The sequence below is a fragment of the Tympanuchus pallidicinctus genome, unplaced genomic scaffold, assembly GCF_026119805.1.
Source record: "Tympanuchus pallidicinctus isolate F22 unplaced genomic scaffold, pur_lepc_1.0 scaffold12, whole genome shotgun sequence".
Taxonomy (NCBI): Eukaryota; Metazoa; Chordata; class Aves; order Galliformes; family Phasianidae; genus Tympanuchus; species Tympanuchus pallidicinctus.
The window spans coordinates 17,075,847-17,102,938 of NW_026294637.1; the positions used below are offsets into that span (position 1 = coordinate 17,075,847).

The 27,092-nt window shown below is 40.0% G+C and overlaps 1 protein-coding gene across 5 annotated transcripts in view; it reads right to left on the reverse strand.

Annotated features, from left to right (window-relative positions):
• The window catches only part of SCAPER (S-phase cyclin A associated protein in the ER), a 142,888-nt gene that overhangs the window by 54,777 nt on the left and 61,019 nt on the right, over positions 1-27,092 (reverse strand). For all 5 annotated transcript variants that reach the window (XM_052671512.1, XM_052671509.1, XM_052671511.1 and 2 more), the window contains 3 exons: positions 26,908-27,044; positions 22,001-22,066; positions 13,108-13,234 (listed from right to left, as the gene is read on the reverse strand). In XM_052671512.1, coding sequence (XP_052527472.1) covers positions 13,108-13,234; positions 22,001-22,066; positions 26,908-27,044 — 330 coding nt within the window. The remainder of the gene's footprint in view (positions 1-13,107; positions 13,235-22,000; positions 22,067-26,907; positions 27,045-27,092) is intronic.

A 27,092-nucleotide genomic window follows, 5' to 3' on the forward strand; every position in this document is an offset into this window, starting at 1 on the left:
ACTAACTGTGTTCATTAGCAAGACAGGGCAGATTTTATCAGGGTTTGGCATCTGTGGCACCTTTGGAAACACCACTTACCCAATGATACTGGCAGGTCTGGCAAATTCAAAAACGAGCAGGCTAAATACAAAGTTCAAAATAACAACTTCATCTTGTTATCTGACATTTGGTAAAGAAAAATAAACACAGCTAAACCAAGCTGTTGACATACGCTCCTCGTCACACCCAACCGCCCTGCTCAGATACACAACATAGAAATACACAACACAGAAATACGCAACAGGGCCAAGCGACTCGTGCTGGTACGTTGCTGGGTTTGGCCTCACGCATCAAAGAAGCTAGATATATAAACAGCATGGCTATGAAACAAAATCAAAATGGGAGAGATCTCTGAGTTACTTACAAAAGCAGGCACTGACTGACATACAGGGAGCATCATTCACCAACACCTGTTGATGCCTACATACATACGCTCCCCTGCTCCTGCTTTGCACGGGCTGCTGGGCAAACTGGGAAGTTTGTCAAGGAAGCCTGGAGGTCAGAGCAACCTGCCTGAGCATGAGATACTGCTGGAGCACAAGTCAGTGCATGGCAGGGAAAGCAAAAACACAACTGCATCTCAGGATAGAAGCACCTGAAGGGAAGGATGGTTTCTCATACACACAGAAGCTGAGAAGGCATGAATTCAGGTAAGAAGATGATTTTTTTAATGCCAAGAGTAATTAATGTCTACCATAATATACTAAGGATATAGTCGACACTCAATCATTTGAAGTTTTTAAATCAAACCTGATTATCTCCTAGAAAAATATGATCCTAGTTAGATTGTAATTTATTAATTTGGTGCAAGAGTTATTGGGTGAAATCCAATGTCCTGCACCAAAGTACTCACTTCCATACATTTCTCCTGTTAAAGCACTCCTACTATTTAATACATAGAGGAGAATCAGAAATGGTGAAGAGCTTTAATGATTTCATGTCAGCTTTAGCATCTCTGTTCTATGTAACTGCAGCACTTCACAGTTTGAACAGCAGCACTTGCATGTGAAACCATCCTGAACTAACTACAAAAACACTGCTGTGCAAACCAACTCTTCTTAGACAAACCTCCACAATCAATATTCTAACAGGGATTAATGTTTTCCTTCCCCAGCTGTAAGAACGTGTTCTGCCAGTCCGACCAGCTAGGTTTGAATGCAAAGCTGAATGGACAAAATGGAAAAGCCTTTTTAAAAAGAGACATCGTGAGCTAAAAGTGTTAGTTAGGAAGTATTTCTGAATCAGACCCAAACCCTTTGATACTTTCTCACTTCTGTTTCTGAAAGAACACACTGAACTTGTGTGATTATTCTGCACTTGTTGAGCTGTTCACTCAAGGGAGAAGTAATAACTAATTAGTAAAATATAATTGAAATCCATCTTCAGTACACTCTTTCCTTTTATCTAGTGTTTGAAGATTCTATCTAAAACGCCAGAGGCTAAGAAATGCAGTTCAAAGCTGCCTTCGAAAAATAAACTTGACAACTGAAACGTGGGCTGGATATCCCCTCTTTTTTCCTCCTTCCCTTTATATAAATATCTAACACGCACATACAGAATCACTAATCACATGATGATATGAATGTAAGTATACACTCTCGTACTTGTCCTCCAGACACAAAAAATGGTGTACGATCACTGGAGATAAACAGTTTTGTTCCCTGTAATACTTCTCTCTCATGAAGTTAATACTATAATAATACCTCATTTCTCTTGAAAATGTGGTTTTCAACCAAGTGACTCTACCTACAATAGAGTATCAAACACTGTACATCAGTGCAGGATTCACTGTACAAACCAGGTGCAGGATTCAAGTACGAGTAGCTTAGTGTCATTTGCACACCATTGGGGAGCAGCATTCAATCACGTTAAGGACAAATCTATCATACATTTGTACCAACTCCTCCCTCACGAATTGCCTACATGTTAAGGGATTTGAGCTCTTCAGGTAACACCAAGCAAGGCCACAGTAAGGATGGCTTGAGTAATGCTCCTTCATACCTTACCCCACAAAGCTAAGCCGATTCTGAAGCCTTACAGATGAGGCAGCTCCTCTGGTTTCTGTGTTTACATTCCATACACACCGACCACAGTGATTTCATCCAGGTAAGGATGCTCACTACCCCCTGCCTGAGATGACAGGTAGATAAATGGGTGGTGCTTTGCGGAAGGGGCTTTGCTCCCTGCATGATGCTCAGCACTTGCACACTTCCCTGTAGAACTTACCCTCCACTCTCTAAGCCTTTTTTTTTTTTTTTCCTTTCCATTAATAAGTTATATTACCTGCAACAACTTTGCATATATTTAGAATAATAGAATGGCTTAGGGTGGAGGGGACTTTAAAAGATCATCTAGTTCCAACCCCCACCATGGACAGGGCTGCCAGCTACCAGATCAGGCTGCCCAGGATCCCATCCAACCTGGCCTTCAAGGATGGGACATTCACAGCCTCTCTGGGCAGCCTGTGCCAGAGCCTTATCAACCTCCGAGTAAAATATTTCTTCCTAATATAAATCTCTTTGTAGCCAATCCCCCTTGTCCTATCACTGTCAGACAGCGTAAAAAGTCAGTCTTTCTGCTGCTTGTAAGCTCCCTCCAAGTACTGGAAGGCCACAGTGAGGTCTGCCTGGAGCCTTCTCTTCTCCAAGCCAAACAGGTTCAGCTCCCTCAGCCTTTCCACATAGCTCCAGCCCTCTGAGCATCCTTGCGGTCCTCCTCTGGACCCATTCCAACAGCTCCACATTGTCCTTGAGCTGGGGGCCACAGGCCTGGACACAGAACTCCAGATGGGGCCTCACAAGGGCAGAGCAGAGGGGGGACGGACAATCGCCTCCCTCTCCCTGCTGCCACCCTTGTGTTGATGCAGCCAGGATATCCGGGCTGCAGGAGCACACAGCTGGCTCATGTCCATCAGGACCCCCAAGTCCTTCTCTGCAGGACAGACATGCACATGACATGCCCTTTGACTTGTGCCTATGGACGTCCTTTAATTTATACTTGTGTTTCCAAACATCTGCCCATACTGCAAGGTAAACTGTATTGAGTAGGACTCCTTGCTGAATTACTGTACTATCCTATCAAATAGCGTGAATCTTACCAAGCAATCCTCTAGGGTCTGCAGTGTCTTTTCAGCTTCATAGTAACATCTTGATGAGGCACTCTATTAATAACTGCTGATGTTGAGAGCAGGACCCTCACGATCCTGTTTGTGAACTTTCAAAACTCAGTGGAAACCTTAAAGCAGACAGGTAAATGCAAAGCAGGGAGCTCCACATCATCTGCTTTGCTGCTTTTGCTCATTTCAAGTAGTCTTAACAGGAAGACAATGTTGTTTGTGAAAATAAGACATGTCCTTGTAAATATTAAGACAGGACTAAGGATTACACCACTTGTGCTTACTAAAAAAAAGTTTATAAATAACCAGACACCGCATATGTGCATCAATTTAAAAAAAAACACAAGGATAAGGGTTTAATTCTGTAAAACCAGTGACAATCCTAGATCATCTTCATCTGCTGAGACTGTTTTGACTTATTCAGAATAACTTCACAAATTGAAGTTCCCAAACAAATGCACTAAAAGTACCACTACACGATTTTGTCCTGTTCTCTCCCAGCAGCTTTTTTGGAAGAGCAGCAGTCCAGGGAACAGAAAGGCTGCAGATCTCTTGCGTCACTGATTCACTGTTAAATCCTGGCTGATGTTTCACTATTGAAAGCTTTTAGCCACAAGATAGCAGCACTGATTTCAGTCGCACTTAAAACTGTGAAAACTGGCACAATCCAGCAGAACAGAAGATATTAAAATTACAGGGGAGATGATATATAGAGAGGGAGCGATGGCAGTTCGTTGGAAGACCTGCAGGGCAGTCAAGAACACTTGAATTCTAAACACAGCTTTCACAATGATTGCCTTGGGTACTCTCTTGTAACCTCTTGGACTATTTCCTCATTACCCCATCCACAAGACAGAAATAAAAGACTGCTGTGTAGATATGGCTTTGAAAAGTATTTCAAGTGTGAGCATACAACAAAGGACACCTCTAGGTGATATGGGTTCATATCACAAGTAGAATTTTAAAAATACTGACAAATGTGAATATACACCAGCCAATTAAACAAAACAAAACCTTCAAAACCTGTAACAAGAAAAAATAATTACTATTTTACTATGATCTTTACTTAAATTGGCACCTGCTCGTTAGCAGAAACGTGCCTGCATAGGGCATTTTCTTACTACCATTCGCTCACTGCAATGCCTGCACTTTGCACTACTGCTGCAGGACTGGGTGCCACCACCACAGGCAGAATCCAACATACAGAAAAATCCAACATGAAGGCAATCACCAACTGTGGTTATTTACTCCGCTTCTGCAGTATCAAAAAGATCTCTCTTGTCCTATAAATGCTTCATGAAGAACTGGCTTTGCATACCTTTGAAGGTATATATACCCATTGTATTTGCTCCAATAGAAACTGCTGTGCAAGGAAAAAAAAATCCAGACTGGACAGCAAAAGGCCACAAGTGGTGCAGCTAAGTGTGCTGGCACCTAACAACTTTGAACTGCATCCCACAGAACCAGACATCAACACAGCAGTTTTAAAGGCACGCTGTGCACAGTAAATTACCCTCCCAATAATCTTGGAATAAGAACACTGCAGAGCTTATCTGTGAACTGAACTTGCCTTGTAATACCATTTCCAGCCAACATGTTAAAAAATAGTCTGTGGCTGACCTCTAGTAACAAGTTCCTATTCATATGCTCATCTCGAGAAAAAGGTTAATCCACAGATTACAGAAACTCCGGGCAAACAAATTATTGATGATATAAAGCTGCCTGGTCCAACTCGCACAAGGCAGCACACATCTGACCTACTGACTTTCTCCTGGCAGTGACAGGGAATGCCTGCCTGGGTAGAAACAGCCTGGGTGTCCAAAGAGCACCTCCTGTGCTTGCACACAGCTTGCTCTTGAACCAACAGCCACCGTGGCATTGCTCCCCTGCCCACCTCCAGCTGGAGCAGGGGACCTTCTTAACTGCAGCAGTGGTTTGTGCCAGGTGGAATGAAGACAGTCAGTGAGGGGCAGCATGCCATGCACCAGTCTCTGAACACTTTCTACTCTTTCCATGCCATGTTTCACAGCACTGTGCATCACTGGCACTCAGAACCAAAGATGCATAGATTAAAAAAATCCTAATTTCTCAATTAAAGGGTCTACAGCACCCAATTAGTTTTGAGCAGGGTTGCTACACCTCAGGCTTTCCATTAGTTATGTATGTTTGATCAGTTCCTGAGTTCGTGCTATCAGCTCAGGTTCTGTACTTTATAAAGACAGTTATAATCTTGATTAACACTCCTAGCAAAGGAAGCATACACACAGAATTCCTTATGTTATGTTCTGTATTCACACAATTATTAGATTTTTGGTGGTATTATACAGAGAGCCAAGGACCTAAATCCTACTTTGAGCCACTAAAAAAGACCTGTGTTTAAACTTTAAAATTTTATAAACTTCATAAACTTCAGATTTTGACTTCAAATAATTTTTGAACTCTTGCAGTTCAGCTTTAAATATGATTAATGGCTTCCCCTTCCCCTGACATCTCAGCACGCTGGAACTGGCTACTGCAGTAGTGTCCAAAGTTAATATGAAGGCTTTACAACCCGTGGCCACAGACACGCACACCATGCGAGGTATGGGGCACACTGCTGCTCAGTGCTCCCTTAACCAGCCCAGCACCATGCTAGGAACCTACTTTGTGTCTTAAAGAAAAGATGAATCAGAGGTAGATATCCTCTTTGTTAAATACCTGCAGTCAAGCACTCACAGGTTTCAAGAACTGACATTTCAGGATCAGCAAAAAGAGCCATGCCTGCTTGGGAACTTTGTAACAACAAAATTAAAGGCAATTCTCAGTACTTCCTTCCTCCTCACCAATACAAACCCAAAACCTAATGAACTTCCCCTTACTTTGAGCAATTGCTATCGCTGTGGTTTTGGTGAATGCCTGTGGGATAGAAAGGAAGATCCTACTGATAAAGAGTAACATAAAAAGCACAGTTCAGACAAACCAGAATTAAGAAACACGTCTCTTTCAGAGCCATTAAGAGTAACACTAATTTAGCATGACCTCGATCAGAGCACCAACAACTTTGGTGTCCATCATGAGAAGATAGAAAGAGGCAGAGGGAGAAGAGCCAACCGCTTTTCTATCTGATGACACCACAAAATAATCTGATGATCTGCATTTCTAAGCTCATTCTTGCTTCAATTACTGCAGTTTGCTACTTCTCACAAACATAACATTCCTGTAAGTTCAGCTTCCAAAAAAAACTACCCAAAGAAAATATCTGGATGCTACAAATTATACAATTATGAATTGGACAAAAAAAGCTGTTGCAGATATTTGATCTGTGCTGTTAGTCTTTATTTAAAAAAGGAAAAAACTTAATCCATTCTCTACACAGAACACATCACACATTTAGCCAAAACGAAGCTTAATGTTTCAACTCCTGATTATCTATAAAAGTAAGGAGAGCTACTACTTCCATTAGGAGCAAAGCTCCATAACTTGGAAGAAAGCAAAGAAAAAAATCAAGGTAGCGTTTATTTTTTAAACACAGTGACCACTAAAGCTCACTGCCCAGCATAAGAGAAGGCTTTTATCTGTAAACAAAGAGCCAAATATTAAAATCTTCATACGGCTCAGAGCCAGCAGACACACCTTATACCTGTGATGTTAGGACACAACAGCCATTTTGCAGCACTGTGCAGTTGGAGGAGAAGAGGCCCAGGAGTGGGGCTGAAGGCAGCAGTGGCTCCCAGCCCGGGTGCAAGCCTGGCCAGCCAGAGGTCAGCCTGCTGCAGCCCTGTGCTGCTTGAGGTCAGCTTACCATATTGCTAACTCAGCCAACAGCAGCTCTAAATATACGTTTAACTGTGGGCATGTCCACGTTTGTGCATGACATTTATAATATGCATGCACTGCACACATCAGTAACCCTTTTTTTAATGAACAGCTGATAAAGTTGATGGCACGTTCACATCTTCACAGTCTATATAACGCTTACCTAAACCTGTGCATCAAACCCAGGAGACCTGGAACAAAAACAGCAGGAGAGGGAGCTGTGGAACTTCTGAGCCCACCTGCGCACAACGTGCAGCAGAAGCAGTGCAGCTGGGGTGTGCTGCTGCGGGGGGGACCTGGCTGGCTGACACTGATGGCACAGTGCTGGACCTCCTGTTTTGAAGGCAGCCATAGGAAAGACAAAGTGCTTCCAAAATTAACAGGCAGTTCAGCTCAGCAGGTTACGTCCACCTTTGGCCCCAGAGGTCTCATCAGTATTAACAGAATTGAAATCTCCGGTATGCATTGTTAGTTCCAAACCGGAATGTGACTTCTGAACAGCACTGCATTACTTGCAGGGATTGAAAGGGCATGTTGTTCTTTCTGCCAGTAGTGTCCTCTAGTGGAGAAATGGGAAATATTAAGTAAGCTGGAAAACAAAGTGCTCTGCATCACAGAGATTGCCCCCTAATGGGAAACACAAATACCTCAATCACAAAACCACCTATAAAAGTTCAACTCTGACAAAGCTTTACATTACTGCAGTGATGTTCAAACATGAAGTTTGAGTAACTTCTGCAGCCTTCATTTAGACTGAGACAAAGCAGTTATGAGGCAGACAGCAGCTGCCTGAGCAAGTGCTTGTGCATGGGTGGCACTGGGCCCCTGCCTGTGGCGTATGCGGGTTTGAGACCACCAAATAGTGACAGGGATTTGGGACTACAGGCTGGGAAAAGCCATGACTTGCAGAGAGCAGTCTTCACCCTTTTCCATACGCAATGTCTTACAGTGCTTTTTCTGATTTATTAAGGTGACTGACCAGCTGACAGCTCCCGTGATTTCAGTAACTCTCACTGAAACTAGGAACTGTACACTGGGTCTCCCCCAGAGGTGCAGGTGCTCTTACTTTAAGCTTGATATATAATGGGTGACTGTAGCCTGTCTACAGAAACACCCTGCATGGAAATGAGAATCTATAATCCTATTCTACTTACCAAACTCCAAAACTCACCATCATCATCCTTCATCTTTCTTTTTCACTAACGAAAACATTTTCATGCAGAAAAAAAAAATAATCACAATTTATTTTAGGACCACTGATTTTATTCCCACCATTTTATTCCCGCCTGATCCTCTGATGCTGCAAAGGCAAGAATTATTAATTCTGTGGAGATTAATGAATCATTGCTAACACTGCTTTTTTCAAAGATATTCATCATCCTTGCCTCTATGCATTCTAACAGAACTAAGCTAAACCCCTATCATTTCATTTTAAGTAAAAAATTAAATTTATGATTTGCTACTTCCAACTCACACTTGACAGTTTTCCTCAATGATGGCACAGAAGTGAAAAACACCACGCTACAGCTCATCATCTTGCACAGAATACGTGACCTCATGATGTTACTGCTGCTCTAGCTAGGAATTTCACTGCTTTTCAAGAATTTGCCATCAAATTACAGTGCAGTACCTTGTCTAATGCTCATTCAAACATTCAAAAGCTTGAATATAATCAATAGTTAAGAAAAGCTTCAACATACATCATCTTTCCCACCAGTCCAGACTTTTGTACTTCTGAAAAATAAAACTCACCCATTAAGTTCAGTGTCTTTTAGTTCTCTCTTTGATGGCTGCACTACTCTACTGGATTAGAAACAGGCAGAAGCCTCGGTGCTGGAGCACTTCACTGTAGCATCACCAGAATCAAATGTGCAACAGACTGGGAATCCCAATTCTCACTGTGTTGTCATGCTCTACCTCATATATGAAACATTTTGAAGTATTTTTTTCTGAAGTCTGTTTCATTTATACATACAGAGACATTTCAAGTAGTTTATCAGAAATTATACAAAAGCTTGCATGTGTCCCACCTCACGTTGCTTCTGCTCCTCACGTCCACTCTCCAGCAGCTTTTCATTTTACTGTTTCAGTTTCTGGTGATTCAGAGTTCATATTATTGGGAAGGGGAAAAAAAAAGCCACAAGAGGCCTAGCTAGATGGGCAGTTCAATGTACCTTCCAGAAACTGGTCTGTGAATCTTCACGCTGGCGATGGTCACCATCCCCAGTGGTCCTGACAGTTTAGAGAACCAAACGTAAACAGGCAGCCTGCATTGCTAAAGCCAGCCATTTCTGACAGCCTTTACAAGGGCATAAACACCGTCTGCCTACAGTCCCCTTGTATTTGAAACTTATGACAAACATTTTGCTGAAATGTAAATAACTGACATCATGACTGCTGAAGGAGGGGGCTGAAAAATCTATCTGAAAATTGCAAAAAGTAAATGTTGCCTGGCACTAAGCAAACCATGAACAGTCACCAAGAGAGCACTTCTTACAGATTTAGTAAGTATGAGGGCTTTTTTATCATTATTATTAACCTGGATTCACACATCTTTCACTTAAAAAATAATAGCTTTCCTAAGAAAAACACTTTTTTTTCCCCCTGAAATCTTTTCTGAGTACCATTTTCAATTAGTAAGACTAAATATCTTGAAATGTAGCCTACTGAAAAGCAGCTACATTCAGATACATGTGAAGACAGATGATAAATACAAGCACCATGACTGTGGCCCCATTTGTTATAAGCCCCCTCTTCTATTCTTTCCAGTTCCATAGCTCAATTTTAGCTCTATGCTTTGATGACTTAATTTGCAGCTTTACTTAGTGGGATTTCTACAGCACCTAGAAGCCTGAATAAATCAGGAATACTTATGCTCAAAACAGCACAAAATCACTGATTTTATAAAATCAAGACCAGGAAAGTTTTCTTTGTTAGAGCTTTGTGCCAAGCAATAAATGTGTGAGCTTCAGCTTTAACATCTGCTTCAGTTGAGACATTAATGGAACCTCTGAACTTCTCCTGCAGCTCTTCTCTCAGAAGCACATCTGCAGGGTCTTGGTCAAACCTCTTAGTTAAAGGAATAGTGTAAGTTGTGCTGTGGTGTTACATCAGCAGATCTACAAAGACCATCTGAGTGGCAGCCACCTCTGACCCAGGTCAGGCCTGCAGCCCCAGACATAAACATATTTCCTTTTAAAATTATTTTTTAATAATAACAACCACCAGGAAAGCCCACCTCTTCACAGTGAAGAAAAGAATGACAGAAGCATTAGTAACTTAATACTGTCTGTGTGGTCACAACTACAGGATACGCAGATTCCAACCTACTGGTTTCTGAAATCTACGACAGGACATTTTGGTACAGGCACCCAACTTGAGCAGCTGATGCTGGTTTTCCAAAAACACAGGTGAGTATCTGGAGGATATGTCAGTGCAAAAACCCTTCAGTTGACACTGAGCACCAGCTCTTCTACTGAGATCATTTGGCTCCAAGTGCATCATCTGCTCCTGGCCAGTGAGGGACGTGGAACAAAAGTGTCACCGCGGTAATCATGCCGAATGCCCTCGAGTTATGGGAGATGTTCCAAAATGAGACAAAGCATGATTCATTTCTATGGAATACAACAGATGAAGACTAATTTCAAACAGGAATTGTTAGCCAGTCTCAAATGCACCCAAAGGCAGTACTGCCTAGGACAGGGCCAGCAATCTTTCACACGTGGTTCTGAGATTGGAGTTTGCATAAAGAATATACAAACTAATCCATACCATTCATTGCGTGCTTTAGCACAGCCAAACAATTTCTAAAGCGAATAATTCTTTTCTTCTCAACAAATTTCATGGTATTTCATTTTCTTCACTGTTATCAACAGCACTCAGCATTTTATTTCACTAATTGTAAAACAAATCTTTATTTCCCTGGTGAGACTGTCTGAATACATTTTTCTCAGTCAACGTACACTAATGACAAAAGAAAACTCCAATGTTTCAGAGTATGACTGGAAACTGCTGGTTTTTTAAAATCGTTTTTATTTTACAATACTTCTGCATAAGTTTGTCTGCGCCTGAAGAATTTCTAGTAAGTGGCAAGAATCTATTGTAGTGAACTCTGTCCTCCCTTAGGGCAACTCTTTATTCAACCCAGGCCATTAGCAAGGGTAAATCAATGTTATCAGCTCACACACACTGACAGCTTGTGTGGTTCCTAGTCCCTCATTCCTCCCCCTACATTATGCTGTATTTTTGTGCTCTCCAGGGAAATTCAATTAACAGTGCCAGTCTCCTCCTCTCCGTCAATGACTGACACCATCAAGGCCCCGTTCACCGCCCACTGCCATGTAAGATGTGTCTGCTGATTTCTCCACTCACGAGTTAACAGGAGAATTACTATCCACTTCCATAAATGACTACGTACGATCTGTGCTGTAAACACAGCGACAGCCATTGCAATCCATCTTTCTTGACCTTATTGATTAGGCCACTCAGATATAGTGAGAATTCTCCAGTGATAGAGTAACGATTTGAGGGGTAAAAATCCAAATCAACAACAAAATAATGCATGCCTGTCATCAAATTTATCTTCTATTTCCTGACCGCAGGCTCAACAAGCAGTGACGTTATGAACAGCTGACAATTAACACTGAGCTGCAATTCATGCCTCATTTAAGAGTCTTGGGAAACTACTGATGAAAGGCTATGTACAACACCAGTTTCCAACAATGTATAACATCATAAATAGATAAGTTTTTCTATATTCCTCACACAACACCACTTCAATATGTTGGAATAAATAATTGAGTTTTTCCATAAGTAACACGAATGCTGCAAAATTCAATGAATTTAATGATATCCTTATCTAAAACAGGAGAAAGGTCAGATCTGTTCTTTCAGTTAAATCAAACTGATAACAAGTGGCAACTTCTGTGTCACTGTTAACATGTGAATAAGCACAGAGGTGTCCCGTGTACTCTCAACTGCCATTCCTCCCATAGATGAAGCACAAGCCATTTAAGCTGCAGGAAGTGAGATGAGCATAGAAAGAGGCAACTAACCAGCCTGAGTTGCAGCAAGATTCAAAATACCTATAATAAACCACAGCAAAAGTTGTTCTAATCAGTGCAAGAAGAACAAGGTCAGCCTCCGAATTAGAAGGCTGAAAGTTTTCTGCTGTCTCCTTTGGTTGCACCAAGGGAACAAACAGCACAGGATAAACAAGTGCTTATCCTCAGTTTATCAGCTTTCCTTTATTCCTAAGTGCAACTCCAGTTATTAACGTAGGTCAGCATGTGTTACAGCCAAACTGTGAAATGAACACCACATACTTCATTTTGAAGACACGTGACTTCTGCATCACATACATGTTTCCACTGTGGTCTCTAATCTCCAGTGTACATAAAATAAAGGATTATTTCTCACAATCTAATACAACAAGGTTGTAAGTACAACATCATTACATCCATCACAGAAATTGGTAAGCTTCGATCAGCTTCCCTACTTTCACAAATACAAAATAACTTACCTGGTCTCAGAAAAATTAGTAGCTGAAATTATACTTAAATACAACACTCTTCTAAAACAGTAGAGAATACAAGTGGAACACAGTCCATGTCAAATCCATTTGTTTAATGTTTACTTGTGGCAAAAGCATGGACCAATCTGAAGTTACCAACTGATCCAAAATAACCAGACTATAGATTTTGTTTAAGCAGGCTAGAAAGCCCACACAACCCTACTGCTATTTGAAGTTAAAAGCCAATATTCACCTTCTAGTATTAAGAGGAACACATCTATCTATTAAAAAACACGTGACTTTGAGGGGAAAAAAAGAGAAAGGAAAAAACCTACCATTTTTTGTTCCAGAGTCTCCTTGTCATTATTTTAAATGTTTAAACAAAAATATTGGACTGTGAATCATTAGCCTGCTATTAACACAGAAAGCATCAATGTACAAGAGAGCACTCTATTTGCAGCACTGTATCACAGCCTGATCTTTTAGGCAGTTTAAGTCTCTTCACAAGAAACTCCCTTCAGATACGCTCTGAAACCCCAAAGCTTCTACTACTACAATATTCAATACACCTCTAAAACTTCCCCAAAGCCAGATGAGTATCTGTTTATAGATTAATTGTAAGGTACACAGTAATAGTCACAATACCTCTTTTTCCAGAATGCGAGAGATCTCTCCTAAAGTCCTGTCCAGAGCAGAAACCTTGTTGTTGCCCAGCGAACAGCTATCGTGCATTTGGAGGTGCTTTGAAAGGTCTTTTGCTAATCTCTGTAACCTTCAATGTGAAACAGAAGACAGAGCAGTTAAAGCAAAACATCTCTCAACTGTGTAAACTTTCATCTTTGTAATTAAATCCTTCTAACTGAATTTCAACAAAACAATGAAAATTGGTGTCAAAATGTTATCATCTATACTGAAAAGCAACTAAAATGCACAATATAACACAGAGGCACTGTCAGCTCTGAGTCTATAAGACCTCCCAATACCTACTTATTCAGAGGAACGCTGAAGTAGTGCGACCAGCAAAGCACTATCATCCCTCCACAGTTTGAACGTGATAAAGCTAGCAGGACATTTTCAAGATGTTTTTGTCCTCCTCTTCCATCTCTCAGTTCTTCCCACTCATTCAGTTGAGCAGTTCACTCTTGGGATGAGTAAGGGAAACAGAATAGCAGACTACTTGGCTAAATTCTTATAGCATCATAAAAGAAACTGCTCTTCTCTTGTTCAAATAACCCTGAAAAGTAGTGACTTTGCAGGCTACCTCAGAAAGGGCATTCCATTAACGAGGGTCAGTAATGAAGCCAAAATGCAGAGGAGGGACGTAGATACACACGGGTTAGGACTCATTTCAATTTTACACATCTACCTCTGGGCTATTCACCTATGCTCTCTTGCTAGGTAGAGACAGAAGAAAAAGCAGTTTCAAGGCACCGTGCATCTGATCCTGAAGTCTGAAATAAAGCAGTCAAAGCTCACTTGCAGTATATCCTTTGTCCTGAATGCAAAAAATCAGTGACCAGCTCTCACGTAGATTTCCACTTCTGTAGACGCATTAGAGGCTGGTGATAAAAATGCTAAGCAGGGCCCCCTACCACAGGGCTGCAAGAAACACTGAGGAAGCATCATTCAGTACTTCCATGTATCTGAAATCTCTTCTGATAAGACAGAAAAGTTATTTCACCTGTATCAGGCATCTGCATGCAAAACATGTAAGGTTGATGAAGGTACCACTAGAAAAACACATCACATTTCCACTTCCATTGAGATGCTCCCTTCCCCTTCACACATATCAAAATGCTTGGTATTTTGTCACGGATGCTCATGTATCACTGTGAGAGCCAATAAATACCTAAAGATGCATCGCATCCAAGTTCATGTGAGAAAAGTGAGAATGTAAATGCTCTTTTGCCAAAGAATAGTTTGTTGATTTCTCAAGCATTTCGCTTTTCTCCAAATTAAGATATTTTTAAATCAATTTCTTCTTCTAGAATGATCTTCACTTGCAGAATTGGCACACTTGAACACTAATTACAAACTACATTATTAGTAGAACATCTCTTCCCTCCAGATCCTACATTCAATTTTTCTTTGACCCTGACACCAAGATTTGCTTACAATATAAGAGCAAAAGACCTAGATTTCTTAAATGATTCAATGCATACATTTTGAAAGCCATCAATGAAGTAAAATTGAGTATGTTCTTGATTCCTTGGCTTTTACCAAAAGACAAACTTCTGAAGTGCATTTTCAGCACGACACAGTGAAGAAACATGAAGATTTTCAGTTCTGTAACATCAGAATTACCTCTTACTTCCTCATATCATGCTGTATGCTGGTCTTCTACTAAGAAAGGTCAAGTATGCTATGTGACCATATGAGGAGGAGAAGAGCAATTAAAAAAAAAACAACTCCTTCCACTGAGTGAGCCTTGGAGAACTCAATCTAATATTCCTTATACTGTCTTCATGGCAGCATCAGAGAGAAATAAGAATAATTTTATTTAGAACTGTGTTTGAGAAGTAGAAATCTATGCAAGATGATTTTTGCTTGGATAGAGAAATCATCATTCCTATAACAATCCCAAAAAAGAGAACCCTCTGTACGTATAGTGGATGAATATGGCGTGGCACTGACACAGCAACGATGTGGAAATATTGCTGAGTCGAAATCCAAACATTTCAAAATAATGATTTAATCTTCATTCCATCCCAGAATTTGCATTCCTCCAAGGCTTACCATGTCATACAGGGGACAATAAATAACGGAAAATTTACTGGGTTAAATAAAAGACATAAATGTCTTTTTATCTAAAGTTATTTACATCTCACTAATTGAAATTTTAGTATTGCTCACAAGGAGATAACTCAGAACGCAGAAGAAATACCAAAGAGGACATAAGGCACTGATTGGTATTGGAACGATACCATAATGTAAACTCCAATAAATGGTGCGTTCAGCAAATACATTATTTGGTCCTTTTGCACCACAAATCAGAAAATGAGGGACAGACAAATTAAAGGTTTATATAGCAAATGTATAAATAAAATTGAAAAAAATGTATTGCACAAATTAAAGGTTGGTTTGGTTTTAGTGTGGTCTAAATATTTCTAGCCATTTAATATATTTTGCAGACTAAAGAATAAACAGCTGCCAGTGTTTATAGGCTGTATTTCATCTGCATACAAAAATCCCTGAAATAGTAACATCAATATATTTCAGCACTTCCACATTCAAACCCATGATTTCTTGGCTGCATTCTCAATGTATGTACAGAAGGATTTTGTGCGAGGCAGAGCAGCAGATTCTGGGCAGCTCCTGCACAGGAAGAGCATTTATTCCTCCTGGACACTCCTGCTGAGGGCAGTCAGATGCCAGCTGGACACACAGCATCAATTCTTGCCCCTGCAGCCCATGTCTGGAGAGAACTGAGAAAGTCTGTGGAAGTTCCTGCCCCAAACAGAGCGTTATGCTGTATCCTCTGAGAGCAGCATACAGCCCTGCACTATTCTGTACTACTGCTGCAGTAAAATTAATACACTCCACGTCACACCTGGCACATTCCAATTGCTTGAGGATGTAGTGGAAAACACCATGCTACAAATCAACACAGCTAGATACTAAATACCTAAAGCAGCAGCTTCATACATCTTTGATTTTGGAAATGGAAGCTACCTGAAAACTGCTGTAAGGATGACTTTCTGAATTAACAGACTTGCAATCAGGCTGATGCAGCAATTCTCTGAAAAGAAAACCGACTGGACATACAATCATAAAGTTGGTATTCACCTCTGCTTAAAATCTAACTGAATTCTGTGCTATTTATACTTCAGCTTTCCTGTATTCCTACGCAGCTGTCTGAATTTTGCACAAATACTTCCAGTTTCAGAGATTACTTGATTGTTTTCCCTGGTAATCACTACCTTGGGGTAGCATTTTATAATTGGCCTACCTGGAAACTAGCCTACTACTCCAAGAACACCTACACGGTACCTTTGTCGTGTGAGCACGCTGACACAGCACACAAATGAATAAGAACTGTATCATCAAAGACATTTTGCTTTAAGCCTCTCCAAAAACAAACTTCACATTACATTCCCATCCTTCCACTGCTGACACAAAAGGAAAAAACTTTCCACTTCCTGACTCTCATCTTTTTGTCTTGCAGTCCTTTCTCTAACAGCCACTCTCATTTCAGTACTATCTGAAGTTGCAACTTTACAATTTGAGAAAGAACTGGGGAAAAAAAAGTGAAAAAAGATCAATTTCACGCATGAGAGGAGAGTGGATAAACTATTAAACCAGTCTATCACTCATTTATTTACTTAAAGTTCTCCTGCAATTCTGGTAATTCCCTTGAGCATATGGCAATCTTTCATTGCTTTACTTTACTGCATGTATTAAAGGACAACAATGAAACTTTTCCACCCTCAGACTGATTCAACACTGAACCACCAGCTTTTGGATTACCAACAAACACAAGCAGCACTCTTACTTTGCAAAAGCTTTTTCCTTCCCTTTAAAAAAAAACTGCTGTGATGGGCACCAAACAGAAAGAACCATGATCAACTCACATTTTGAGAGGTGACTCCACAGGCTGGACACTAAATAATCACATTCAGATCAGCTCCCAGAGAGCCCGAATACCACAGATACAGAAGTCCTGTGATTTGTATAGAATGACTCAAGTGCCACTGATGACCAACTGGTTAATAACAGATGAGGAAGGCCAGGCATCAGCACACTGGCTATTCCCAATTGAGAATGAACACCTTGCTTTGCTTAACGAACTTTCTGCAGGAAATGTTCAGAGAGCAAAACAGCCAGCAAGTAACACGTTGTTTGGATTGGTTTCTTTTCACCCCCACATTAAGAGGCACTGTTTTAGATAGATTCTAAACCCAAAACAATAAACAAACATCAGTTTCAACCATTTTCTAGAACTGTTTCTAAACAGGACACCACCGAGACACTCTGATAATCCCACTCTAACTGGAAAAGGTACATCCTACGTCTACCAAAGCCAGATCAACACCATCCTCTTTTTGATATCTGTATTATCAAGGTTCACAAAGCACGTGAATCAGTGCTTCCTGAGTGAATTTTTATAAACCTGCAAATCAGAAGCTAACAAGAATTACTGAAACATCTGTGAGCTGCAGTGGAAAATCAGCGCTCTCATAATATTAAGGTGGCTTAAACTGAAAGGTGATCTAAAAAGGCTTTTTACCTGCCAAAGTCTAATTCTGGGTTCTGTCTTTCTTCTTTAACAACTGCCAACATGACTAACAACTGAAATCAGATAAGAAATTGCATTCCATAAATGGTTTTAGTGTTTATGAAGACACAGCTGGAGGCAGGGGGGGGTTAAAGAAATGTGACATAAGCAAGGAAGCATGTAAGTTGTCTTATTATTTCAATGTAAAATTTGCTTCTATTAAGTGAATAAACAAATCTACCAGTTGTGTCCTGTTTTAAATTCAACGTTTAAAAACTCTTTTTTTTCCCCCCTCAAATTCCACATTACACTGTTAAAAAGCACGCTCTTCTAATTAGTATATTTCCACCTCAAACCTTCTTTCTAAACAAGCAAGAAGCACCAACATTTGTTTTGATGTAACACATTTAGCATCCTCAGTTTTCAAGCCCTTCATTCTGTGGCATGACTTCTCCTACTGACTTTACAGTTCTAAGAGCTCGTGCTGAATACCTGTTACAAATCCTGGCACTGGCAGGGACTCGGGTTCTCTCAACCAGGTACAGCAGCAGTTAATATTGGCTCATAGCAATATGCTGTATTCTAGCTAAAAAGACAACAGTTTAACTATTTCTTGGCCTCTCAATGCAATCATGTTTTAGTGGAGATCTGCTACTGTTTGTTTCAGCTAAATCTTTTTGCTACCAGTCTGTTAAAAAAAAAAAAAGCCCCATTATTTTTTCCTACATAAATTTGTTTCTCCATGTAAACAGATACAGTCTGGGCTGAAACTCAAGCCTCATAAAATTTCTTGTCCTTTCATCCTAACCTTTATAGAAAGAGATAAAACTATCCTATCATAATTCCACTTTATATTAAGTACAGCATAAAGTAAACTGATTTCAGTAGTGATAAATTGGGCTTCTGGTCAATTTACAGATAGTTCTTCATTTCTTCTTACAAAGTTAGCTCAGACCTGAGTTCCCACTGCTACCCGCTTGACTCAAATGAACACTGCAAATATCTGAGCCATGATGGTCAGCAGAAGTGAATAATTTCAAAAGCAACAAGAAAATGTAGATGGCGATATCTGCTAGATAACTGGATTTGCACACAAAGCCTGCAAAAGATGTCCTAGCTTTGTGATGAAAGCGAGCTACACAGCAGCCACTTGAGTTCACTTCAAACTACCCTCCCGGATGCACATAGTGCTACCAGCAGCCAATGCTTGGACCATCTGGATCTGCTGGTGATTCTGCTCTACCTTCCCTAGGATCATTACTTTGAAAGAGCTTGTAAGAGTGGGCTCAGAGGGCCCACACACTCAGAACAAGGCCAGAATTATAAACATGCTAAGAATCTGTAAGATGCTGCCCACTTACCTTTACCTCGCTACCATTCAGAAGCAGGATATAGCTAGCCATGTAATTCACAAACTCCAGTTTAAAAAGAAATGAACATCTACAGAAATGACCACAACACATGCTATGGTTTCAGAATGCTGCAAGAAATCACTGCATGGGAATATGTGCTCAGAGTACAACACGCAGATTAAGTCCTTAGTTGTCACTAAATTTCAGATTCCATCGTTCTGATTCTTCAGATTAGGTCAGAATAATTGTGACACTGGTTTCAAAATAGATAAATCAATCTGCTGACTGATATAATTAGAAAACTTAAGAGGCAGAAAAAGCAAGGATCCATCAACGTATTCAAAACCACCCCACGTTACACCATTACACTGAGATCATCCAGGAAAGCAGATGGAGCTTCGCTCCAAGAGCGGAGGCAATAGAGGAAGGAAGTAAGAAATTTGATGAAACAGAAGATTCTGCCTGAGAGTACAGTAGCATGTCAGTAAGAGAAACTAAAACTGAAAAATTCAGGGTCAGACAACAAAGATAACAAAAACATTAAAAAAAAAACCCATCACATCTGCTTGAATTTCTACTGCACTGCTGTTGAGACAACTGACCACAGTGCATCACTGATGACAATCAGAAAAGAACTAACACAGAAAACCTCATCACTACTTTCAGTTGCTTAAACACTCCACATTTCTGCTGACTGCTAGACCCCAATTTTTTATTTTCTGGTAGCAGAGAAAAGCAAAACACAGAAGCTACAAATCTAGAAGTCCTAATCTGCCATCACATTAATCTTGAAAATTGAAGTGCTGATAATTGAAAAACGAAGCCAACAGAACCTTTTTCCCCAGTGTGTTTATGCAGGTGTGCCATCTGGTGGAGATGTTTCATTTTCTTATGTCAAACCTCGGTGATGGATTATTATTATTTTAAAATACATTCTGAGATTCAGTGGCAGGTTTTCAAATTCTTGAAAAGACTATGTGAAAGATGCTGCCCACAGATCAGTTATGCAAACAACTCAGGAAGCCCAACAGCAAGGATCTGAACATCTCCAACTATAGTAACTTCTAAAAGAAGAAGAAAATGCTACCTTCAAGCGTATCAGCAATTTATGAATGACAGAAGCAACTATAAAACATGCAGTACCTGGAACAAGTTAGAGCTGAAAATAAATATCTCCAACTGGGAAAATCAGACGTAATTTTGGGATGAAGGAATTTGAATCTGACTGTTGAGGCGTTAACAGTCTCTTGACTGACCTGCAACAGACTTCTAGAGAACACCTGTAGGAGTGCTATTCCACCTCCCTCTACCCTACCAATGAACTGTAAATGGATGCCTGAGGAAAACTAAGAATGGAGCAAACATATAAATCCTCTCCACTAATCCTCTTCTTGCCCATGTTTATCTTAGGAATCTTGTGAGATGGATTTCATTTCCTTGAACTACTGTGCATGCAAGATAACCTTCTAGCACAATTCTGTCAGTGAGTTTCATCCAACTCATTACATACAGCACTAAGAATCACTGATCTTCACTCCGTGCTCCCTCACTCTGGCTCTAGGGAGGACAGCACATGATCAATCACTATCCATCTTTTCCACACTATTTATGACCTTGTACACCTCTGTGACAAAATTCCTGTGTAACTTCCTTCTACCAACACATTTTTCTCCAGAAGTATCAGCTTACTTAGTCCTCAGTAAGAAGTTATACCAGAAGTTATTACGCAATTTCCTTTATTGCCCTCTGTGAACCTTTAACAATTCTAGCATCCTTTTTTGGATGAAGAACCAGAAATGCACGTAGCATTCAAAAGACAGAGATGACCCAGACACCAGTACATAATGCCATTCTTTCTTCTGCTTTTGTTTGTTTCTAAACAGTTCTAACAAAGGATTTGCTTTAGCTGCTCTTAGTGCTCTTACACCTGAGCTGCTATTTTCTTGGAACTATCTATCACCTATGTAAGTTCAAAGCCCATTAGTTCATGCGTGAAGATAACACTGCTTTATACCTCCTCTTGACATCTGTGAAGCACTTAGTGTACACTGAAGCTTATCTGCTGTTCTACTGCTTTGTCACTGTCTCTCTTAAAAATTATCATTCAGTGTATCAGCTCTTGTCCTTACTGCTCTGAATATCTTTGTATTGTGGTCAAAACTTTGCCACCTCACTGCTTGTCCTCGGCTGCAAATCACAAGTGATTATGCTGAACATCATAGATCTGTGGTACTCTACTGGTACCATCCCATTTGGCAAGGACTGGCCACGTACTCCACTTCTTTTTGTTTTTTAACTGATTCCCCCTTATGCTACAGCTATATGGATTCCTTTAAAACCTCTGGTGAGAGATCTTGTCAAAAACATTTTAGAATTGAAACATTTTACGTCATACAACCAGCGGTTTCAATGGGAGCAGACAAAAAGCTGATTCATTTTCAGTTTCAAACAAAGTAGGAAAAATTTATCAGTGATAATTGCTTGTTTTAATCTTACCATCCACTGCTTTCATCTGTGCCTTGACCTAGGCAATAAAAGGGCACTCTTCACAAAGCTCAATGCCAGATTAAGACATCTGTGCATTAAAATATGTGTGGCTTCCCTCTATGAACCTTTATTTCTGATCAAAGGGAAGCAACACATACACTTTTCAGTCCTTTAATTCCAGAATTTTCGCAATCAATCTTGAAGTGCAAAGCTGGGACCTTCTTACTCCCAGGTAAGAAACAGATAAGCTTACATTCTCTTTTTATTTCATCTTACATGGTTTAAGAGATACAACAATTTCAGAAACAAAGGCATTTGTAAGGTCTGACCTTTTGTATTAGGAACTGATCTGTGATTCAAGATGACAGTATGCCCTGCACTGAGCAGGAGCCTTACCACACCTGCTCCACTGGAAATTTCAGAAGCATTTCTGCTACAGAAAGAAAAAATTCTAAAAAAATATATAAAAAAATTAAATGCTTACTTGGCTTTAAACGGGGAATCAGAGATGGTATTTTTTGCTTCCATCAAACTCTCATATTCCTTTGCCCTGGAGGAAAAAATAGTAATCATTTATCAATTGTTGCCTTAAGCATGCATTATGCAATACCAGCAAGATAATTCTAACCTTTCCATTTTTTTCTGTTTCATAGTTATGCCATTTTTGACAACTCTGCGTTGTCATAATCCATTCAGATGTTTAACTACTGGCCACTGTTACTTCTTTATTATTATTATTTTAGTGTAACATCAGTACGCAAGTGGTGGATTTAACTGACTTTCAAAACAGTGACAAATGTTACAAGCAATGTATATGATAACAGAAAAAGAACTGTAGAAGCATATCTCACTGTAAAATTACCCCATTCAATAAAATCATTAGTAATTTAGACAGGTGGTGCATATCGTAAGAGTACAGCAGACATAATGTAAGTATTTTGTTCATCTACAGATACAGGAGTATTTTTAATGAAACTAATAACTATTTTGTGACACTGTGAATCCTGCTAAGCTTACAGCACAGAATGTAAATACTTCCACTAACAGCCATGGGAAACAAAAATAGGACCTGTAAACACACACCTATTTAGATGCTTGAAAGCATTCATACTGGCCATACACCGAGGAGCAGGAAGACAGAGACAAGACTGCTTTTTCACCACTTGTTCTGATTGCAACCAGTCTAAGCTAGCAGGTGAAAATTATCTCTAGCTCATCAACCAGCACTGGATTTGCACTGGTAGCCCTGCCAGATTTTCTAACATTTGGCTGTACCCAAAGGAAAGCCAAACCACACACTCCAGGGCCACAGAAAAAATTACATCTTCAGAGACAGAGCCCTGTGAAGAAACATTCAGCAGACAGCAGAATCTTCTGGCTGTTAAAAAATACACTGTCTGTTAAAGTTGCTCTCTCACCTCCTAAAGGAAGACCTCAAAGATGCAACACAGACCAAGAGGGACTTCATGGAGATGCACTGTTCCATTCCCTTGGCGTTCTGCTCTCAGATGAACAACTACCACCCCGCTCATGGCTGGAAAGCTATTCACAAGTGCTCAACTTTGAGCATGCTGGATGAACCCTTGATTAAATACATGATTTGTCTCTATCAATAGTGCCTATAGGAAGCCCCAAAGGAAGGTGCCAGAAGTCCCTCAAGACAGAAATAGAAAACATTTGTCTCAGGGCGACTTCTATCCATAGTGTTTTGTGTTGATTTCCAAAGTTTCTGCACACTGACTGCTGATATTTTGTACTTCTGTTTTTACAGATGTCCTGCTGTTCACTCCTCAAGTGTAAGATTTTGATCATGGACTCCAATGGGAAATGTGTTTTACTGCTGCGCTGCAAAAAAACAATCCAGTAAAGCTTTAATTCCTACAAATTCCAAAGCCTTAATTACTATCTTATTACTTCATTTACTATCTTAATAGGTCTTTTCTCACAGCTTCCTAAACAACCCCATTCTTTTAAACTTCTCTTCATGACAGCTTACTTTAATTATTACTCCTGTAATCTTTTCCTGTGTTCTACCCAAGGTCCTCTGAGCTAGAATGTCCTAAGTTACTGAAAATAAAATCAATGTAACAACAAAGTGAGATTTTGATTGTGATTGTAAATACAACCGTTAAAGGTCTTTACTAACCTGTAAATAACACTCCTTCTCTTTCTAGTGTTTAGATATCTTGTTTAAAGCCTGGAAGTTTCAGTATTTCTCTCAAAAGCATCTACTGCACATTTCTCTACTTTTTCTTCACCCAAGTGGATCACATTTTTCAAAGATTTTTCCCTCAGCTTGCTTAACCAAAACAACTTGTGTCACATACAAATACTGTTACATCAGAACTAGTTCTGATTTGTGGATCATTAATAAAGCTATTAATCACAACTGAATTTAGTATTAAACATGAAGGTGAGATTCCCTTATTAACCTTTTGCCTTCTTCCCTGTCTCTTAGCCAGAAACAACATATTTTAGCTTTGAGTTTCGTACAGATGAGTCAGTCAAATATGAATGATCACCTGAAATATCTATTACCAAATGAACATGACTGGAGTGCCTTCAACCCATTGCAAAGCACATCCCTACTGTGTGTGCTTCCTCCTTGGTAACTACAGCTCTGTTGCTGGATGTTAGCTTTCATCAGGCCTGTTTGCCACGTGGGCACTGAAGCGCTCTCACAGCAGCACGCGCGTGTGAAACAGAGATAATTTATTTAGCCATATATCACGTGTTACTACAGCACCAGTTTAACAGCGAAGGGTTATAAATATTATTAATAAGACTAACAAAACTTCTCAACATATCTAATAACCCACTGATCACAATTTGTCCCCTCATTCACCTTTGCCCCTCGTAGCTTTCATATTGTTACATTGATTTAGGAGCGAGGAGCTCAGGAGAGCAGCAGGAACCTATTTTAATGCAGTTACTTATTTCTTTCCCTTTAAAATATCACAGCTTCCTAGAATCTAAAATGAATGTATGAAATGTGTAATTTCAAGTCTTCAGACAGAGCAGAGTTTAGTACCATTATTTCTTATATTTCAGAGAAGAGGGACAGTTGCAAATATGTGTTAAAACACAGCTTTATGGATAACTGCTCCCAATAAGTTGATTACTACAGGCTTCCAGTTCTGAGCTGAGAGTGTGCTGTAACTTCCAACTATGTGCAACTCCCAACCACTGTCCAGATTGCTGGGAAGAAACATAGCAGACAGAGCCGAAACATTTCACTCAGCATTTCATATCATAATTCTGAGATCGTTACTTCAATCACTTTAGCAATCTCTGAAAATTCCAAGGCAGCACGCGCCCACAGAGATCACTGAGTCCAACTCCTGTCTCCATCACAGGATCATCCAAAATTCCAGCTGTGCATCTAAAACCCTGGCAGCTTGGGGCTGTGCCCACTGCCATGGGCAGCCTGTTCCATGCCCTCCACTCTCTAGGGCAAAGCCTTTCCCTAACCCCCACCTGGCCCTGCCCTGACACAGCTCCATGCCATTCCCTCAGACCTCTGCTCTGGGCTGAGCAAACTGGGATCTCCATCACTCCTCACCTCTTCCCCCATGTCCTTCACCATCTCCATAGCCCTCCTTGGGACACCCGCTGTTAGTTTCATGTCCTCGTATCGTGGTGTCCAAGACTGCACACTGTGCTTGAAGTGAGGCTGCACCAGTGCAAGGTAACATACCATAATCCTCTATCGTTCTCTTTTTATGGAAAACCTCCCCAATAATAAGCCTACAATTTGGGATGTCCAGGCACTAGCTGCTCTTACCACACCTATCACTCAACCGTAGAAGGCAGCCAAGTTATGCATGGCTACAATTCACCTCCTAAATGGCATTTTTTTCCCCCCTCATCAGCTTTTTGTTTGAAATTCCCCAGAACAACCTTTGTTTCTTTCTACCACTGCACATCTTTATTAGCAAGCCTTTTGGGTTAACACCAAAAGTTTCAAGTGAAATTGTGGATTTAGCTTCCGTTACCTTCATGGACAGCAATCTCAACAAAATGTGTAGTCACTTTCTTTTTTTCCCTTGCAACTCAATTAAAAACAATCTTAAGTGTGCATTTCATGTCTTTCCAATTCTACTCCTCTTAGATTTTGAAACTTCCACCATTTTTCATTAGCATATCACTTCTGTGAAATGATGCTCCCATCAGTCTGCTTTCATTAGAATTCTCGGTGATGGCTTTGCTGACTCACCCAGCAGTCTGAAACACCAGAATTCAAAATGTTCTGAAAAAACTTTTCACCAATTAGTGCCAACGACAAGTCATTATTTCATATAATACCCTTAGCTCTTCACAAACCTCAGACTAAATGTGGCAGAAGGAGCTCTTGAGACAGGATTAAAATCAGATTCAGTAACTGAGTTAATTCAACAGGTAACGTGAATGAAAATCCATCCTGACCAATCAGAAGCTTATGAGAATAGGTTACTCAATTCCATCCGTGTCCTCCTACGTAACGTTCAGACAGTGGATTTGCTCATCCATGGAACAAGAAGAAATGATTTAAAAAAGTAAAATTGTCTTTTTGAAGACTAGTGTGCCATTATTATTATTAACAGTTACAAGCTAATACAAAGTCTCACTTTCACTGCGGATGTAAAAATGTAGCCAGCTGTTTTTCCTCTAATCTGCAGCCCTTCTTTAATTAAAAACATGACAAAGAAACAGTTTATTTCACCATCTGAGTATTTTTCAGAGATAAATGTAAAAATACATTATAACATTAAGTAGGAGCTTCAGCCAGGATCTGTTCAGCTATGAAGATTGACGCTGCAGTACACGCTATAATGCCATCCTGCATATCTCACCCATTTGGAGATGTCACCTTTTCAGCTAATAACAAATTGCAACTTTAACAACTCCCTTTCCATTCTGAGATATTTTAATCTTTCTTCTTGTTGTGACAGGCAACAAAAAAAAAAATGATTAAATTTAGTCAGGAGATTTGACACCACAGCAGGCTGACTTCTATTTGTTGATTACTATTGATTTTCTTTGATACTTCATTTAAAAATCAATAGCCCGAAAGAAAAATAGGCAAGGTTTACACAAATTTAAACATGCTATTGTATGCTAGAAGAGGCTACAGTTTTGGCAGGGCACTGGCATCCAATTATGAGAAAAGCTCTTAACAGGTGAAACCAAAGGGCTCCAGATCGATACTCAGTTTTCCTTCTCAATCAGAGAAAGTGGCCATAAATTAGGCTCATCAGTATTATTTTCAGGACACACTCAAAGCAAATAATTTAAATTTCGTTTCAGCCTTCCGTGGCACTGATAGCAAAGGACAAAAAGTAAAGTTCAGAACAAAATTTAGAAGCAAGCAAACAAACAAAAACCAACCCCAAACAAACAAAGCTTTACTACCTGGAGTTCATCCGTGCTTTCAGCTTTTTGGCTTTCTTTTTAGTTTTTTGCTTCTCCTCTCCATCTTTCAATGGCTCCACAGGAACAGAAGCCTCAACCACGATATCCACAATGTACTTTTTTAGTGACAGGTGCTCCTGCAGAAAATAAGGAAATAATATTTCATCTCTCCTGCGCATCGAGCA